Here is a 4,947-nt window from a genome sequence, read left to right on the forward strand (position 1 = left end):
CCTAAAAGTAAAATGATACAAAATGCAACCAATGAAAGAAAAGAAAATTTGTGTAACAGTAGTTATTAAACTGCATGTTTACTTTTCCAGTTGAACAAGTGGGGCATCATATACACATTAAATAAAATGTTTCAGATACGCTACAAAATATGCACTGACACAACCTAACGCCAGCAAACACAGGGTTAAACCTTAGCTGCAGAAATGCTCTGCAGTCCAAAAGCATTTGGCTGATAGCTACTGAACAGAACAACTTATCCGTGCTATTTTGCTGCTATTGGATAAATGTTTATGTCTATCTTTATTTTACTTATTTATTTTTGTGTTATTTAGTCAGGGAGTTCCATTTTATTGCATATTATAATCGGCACAGTAAAAACAGGAGTTTGTATGTTGCATTTAGTGCCTTTATGAACAGTTTACGTTTTCCTCAATGTGGTGGAAACAAACTAAAAAGACTTTTCCCTTCAGACAGTAAAACTCTCTATTTTTAGTCAGAAAAAGCATAGAATTTTATTTTTTGAAATAAAAGTCACCAGATGTTAGAAAATAGTTTCAAATTTCTTTCATTCTTCACATATTCTGCATTTTTTTAACCTTTGCTTGGCTGTAATTTCAGTCATATATATTTTTCTTATTTATATATATATATATATATATATATATATATATATATATATATATATATATATATATAATGTGTGTGTATATATAGGCATATACAAGAAAAAAAGTCTGTTTTGCAATTCTGTACAAAATAAAGTTGACATTTTGCTCTTTGTGCATTATATTGCATGGACTGGTGAGCAGATTTCAGAGCAGGGTTTCGACTGAGTCAGAAATAGATCCACTGGGAGAATAATTTAGATTTGGGTCTCTTGAACTTTCTCCTTGCCGTGAGAAGTCATTATGACATAGGGATCAGCAATGATGCTGATGTGGCTGTGATGCTGTCTCACTGAGCGATGAAGAGAGTTGTTCTGGGTCCAGTGGGCCCCATAGCTCCCTTGTCGGGATGAAGAAGAAGAAGAAACAAACCCAGGCTTAAATGTGTTGCTGTTGTGTTCCACTAATGTTGGCAGTACCAAACCTGTGTCGTCAGAGCCACTGGACCCGGATGTAGGTGGTGGAACAGGTGGAACCTCTTCCTCCATTTGTATAATTTCTATGGTCCTGGCTGCAGCCACAGTACTCCTCTGCTGATGCCTCTTACGCAGTTTATAGAATGCTATCAACATGGCGGCTGCCAGTAAAGTAACAGCAACGAAACAGCCAATGATGATTTTTGTGGTTTTCATCATCTCATCCAGACTGGCAGGTGGCCCACTAGGGACTCTGGCTGTGGGAACTGAAACCTGCCTTGGAGTTTGAGTATTTTGGAACAGCACAGTTGGTGTGGAGATAAAGACAGGTTGAAAAACAGAGGGGGAGGCAGGTAAAGTGGGTTTGGGCTTAGGAGTATCTTCCACGGTGGGTTCCAAAACTTCCACTGTTACAGTTGTAAAGTAGGATAGGTTAGACGTGTTAAGTTCAGCATTGCTGACATTTAGATAAGCAGAAGCATTGGAATTGCCTGCCATGTTGCTCACCATGCAAGTGTAGACCCCTGTGTCTGAGGGGAGAACATTGGAAAAGTTGAGTGTTCCATCGTTGAGAACAGATATCCTTGGGTGAGCTGAGCCATGGGTTAACACGGTCCCATTAGGGAGAAGCCATCGTACAGAACTCATAGCTGCTGTGCGACACTTCATTTCTGCCACTCTTGCTGCAGAAATGTTCAGATCTCTTGGAGCATCGAGTATGACTGGTGCTGAACACTGAAATGTTGTTTGATCAACTTCCACTAAGTATCTTCCTCTCATCTGGATTGGGGTGTGACAGCGTCCACAACAGGTGGAATTGGTGGGAATGTTTTCTCTGAGCCACCAGGACAGCCAGACTACATCACAATCACAGCCCCAAGGGTTGTGGTGTAGATGTAGCTCCACCAGGTACTGTAGAGGGGTGAATAGGTTATGGGGAAGGGATGATAAATTATTATGGGCAAGATTCAACTCCACCAAAGCAGTGATGTCATCAAATGCATTCCTCTCAATAATTGTAATGGCAGAGTTCATAATCCAAAGTTTCCGTAAATTCTTAAGCCCACGAAAAGCCCCAGGCTTTAGCTCTGGGAAAACGTTTTCAGAAATCTCCAACTCCTCCAACCCCAAGAGAGGTGACAAATTTGGAAACTCCCTCAAACTGCACATCCCTAAATTCAGGTACTTGAGGTTGTGAAGGCCCTCAAAAGCCCCTTCAGAGATGTACTCCAACTTCCTCAGCTCTCCCAGGTCTAGTCTCATGAGCGAGGGAACTCGGTTAAAGGCATAAGAGGGAATGCTCTCAATTGGATTGTTTCTGAGCCACAGTTCTCTCAACTTTGAAAGATACTCAAAAGCTCCACTTGGTATGACTGTTAGTCTGTTGTCAAATAACTCCAGGGTATTCAGACTGGTCAAACCATTAAAAGCCCCCACTTCAATCTGCCTGATTGCATTTCTGCCCAACTGCAACACCTCCAGATGATGCAAATGTCTGAAGGTATCTGCCTGTATAGTCTCTATGCTGTTCTCCATCAGGTTCAGGTACCTGGTGTTGGCTGGGATGTTCGGAGGAACCCTAATCAGGCCTCTGCGGGTGCACACCACCTTGCTGAGCTGGTTGGTGCAGGAGCACACACCTGGACAGTTCTGTGGAATTTTTGAGCCCAACCCGGGGCCCGTGGACTGGCACATACTGAGAGCAGACACCATTAGGGAAAGCACGGCGAGCAGGGCTGTGTTCCAGGTAGACTGCACATTAACCTGGGCCAACGGACTCATGGTGTGGAGGGCTCATTATTCTGCATGGTGGGGGGATACGGGACACACCGAAGGATAGACCACCCTAGCCTGGCTGGAGCAGCTCAAGGCTCCCAGGTTCCATCGACAGTGCAGGAAGATGCTGCATCGACATTTTTGTGTGAAGGAATGAAGGGGGAAACAGGCAGAGAAAGAATGAGAAAGGTTATTCTAAGAAAAGCAGCTGAGGCAAAGCACATCAGCATTGAAACAAAAAGGTTGAGTAACAGCATTACTAACTTACCTCATTAGTTTAAAGGTGCTCCTTTTTTCCAAAAGTTAAAAGCAACAGCCATGCGTCACATTCGCTGGTAATCCTCTCCATGAAATGACAGAAGGTAAATGCTTTCTTGTCCTTGTCTTTTGAAAAAGTGGTGTGACTCTTTATTAGCCAAAAATATAAAATGTATTCTAAAATTAAATGCAAAAAGAAGCTTAAAAAACACTCAGAGCAAAAGGTAAGGCCATGAAATCTTAGCAGGTGCTTAAATCCTTTCTTCCTCCACTGACTCCCGTTCTGCCAGGCTGCAGATTCCAAAATGCAGCTCCACCGTGGATAAATCACAATGATCCATTACGTAGCTGATTGCCACAGAGCAGGATAAACGATGGGACTGAAAGAAAATTAAAGAAAAAAATCCTCCTCTCTGTCAGCTCCTGGTGCATGTGTTGGCTCGTTGGTTGGTTGCCTGTTTGGGTAAGAGACCTCCCTTACTGTGACTTTGCCAAGGGCTTGTCGGTTGCTTATTAGCCCTGTTGTGACAGAGACTGAGAGACAAAAAAAGACTAAAGAACTCCCGGCACAGTCATCACCCTTTTTCCTCATCCTCTGCTTCCCTCTTGCTTTCTCCTAACATTGGGCTGGCCCCGGTCAGAGCAGCTGCATGCTGCCGTGTGCACAGTTAGCAGTAATCCGTCTATTCCTCCTGGGGGGAGGAGGGTAGAGGGTGGTGGGAGAGATGGTGGCGTTGTGTGGAGGTGGGGGGTGGTACGCTGCACTGTCGGAGCTTTGCAAAAGGCTGATGGAAGAGAGAGGGAAGAGAGAGATAGAGAGAGCACTCGTGTCCTCTTCTTCAATAAGAGAGAAGGAAAAACATGACGCCGGGAGGATAACAGTGAAAGTGGTTTCCGTATCTGTTTCCGTAAACAAGGAAATACGTTGGGAATTATTTTCTGCGATGTTTGCTTTGTCCCTCAGGCTGTCTCCTGCAGTGTCCCTCTGCTTGCATTTTGGTTATTTCTTTCTCCGGGGCTGAGGTAGTAAGTTGTGGCAGTTAGCCATGTGTGTGGCTGTTGACGCTGGCTGGTGGACTACTGCAGTAGTCGGAGTAGCACAGAGAGAGAGGGCATGAGGGAGCTTGAAAGAAAAAGAGAGAAAGAATCCCTGATAGATCAAGAGCAAAAGAAAGATAGCATGTGCATAGCAGAGTTTGCGAGAGAGACGGAAAGCCACGCGAGCACTCTCACAGCCAGCCCACCGTCACAGAAACAGCAGGAGCAGCATTCTTATCCTCATCTCTTCTTCTTGTTTATTCTCCAATCTCTCTCTTTTCTCTGCCCCCCCCCCTAGCTCCAATGTGTGTCGGTGTTGCAGGCAGCTAAGATGCTCGCTCTGCCCCCTCCCTTTGTCCTTCAGTGGGAACGTGAATGTACTGCTGACGCACGCCTCTCAGCTGCTCAGCCAGCCTCAGAGCAGTGTATTGGTTTGATGCAGTGTTCTTCTGTATTAACAAATTCAACCTCCCCATCTCTCCCTCCCTGAATTGGTAGTATCTTAACCTCTCTCTCTCCCTCTCTCTCTCTCTCTCTCTCTCTCTCTCTCTCTCTCTCTCTCTCTCTCTCTCTCTCTCTCTCTCTCTCTCTCTCTCTCTCTCTCTCTCTCTCATATATGACCTGCTCTCTTCCTTATTTTGTCACTCAAACTCTTTCCTGCCTGTTCCTTGGCACTTTTCCTTGCTGTCGGTCTGAAGGTTCTCTTTACAGACTGTTGTTAAATTGTTACTCCCAAACTTAGTGCATCACATTCAATAAAAACGTCATACTTTGAATGCCAGCTCCAAAGTCG

General features: G+C 44.5%; 1 protein-coding gene across 1 annotated transcript; it reads right to left on the minus strand.

Annotated features, from left to right (window-relative positions):
- Window positions 1-703: 703 nt before the first annotated feature.
- Window positions 704-4,494, minus strand: lrrc4.2 (leucine rich repeat containing 4.2). The gene is made up of 2 exons (XM_012880503.3): window positions 3,127-4,494; window positions 704-2,985 (listed from the first exon to the last, which is right to left on the minus strand). Exon 2 carries the CDS (start codon window positions 2,862-2,864, stop codon window positions 864-866), a length of 2,001 nt encoding a protein of 666 aa, XP_012735957.1. The 5' UTR covers window positions 2,865-2,985; window positions 3,127-4,494; the 3' UTR covers window positions 704-863.
- Window positions 4,495-4,947: the final 453 nt, after the last annotated feature.

Source organism: Fundulus heteroclitus, chromosome 2 (assembly GCF_011125445.2).
Source record: "Fundulus heteroclitus isolate FHET01 chromosome 2, MU-UCD_Fhet_4.1, whole genome shotgun sequence".
Taxonomy (NCBI): domain Eukaryota; kingdom Metazoa; phylum Chordata; class Actinopteri; order Cyprinodontiformes; family Fundulidae; genus Fundulus; species Fundulus heteroclitus.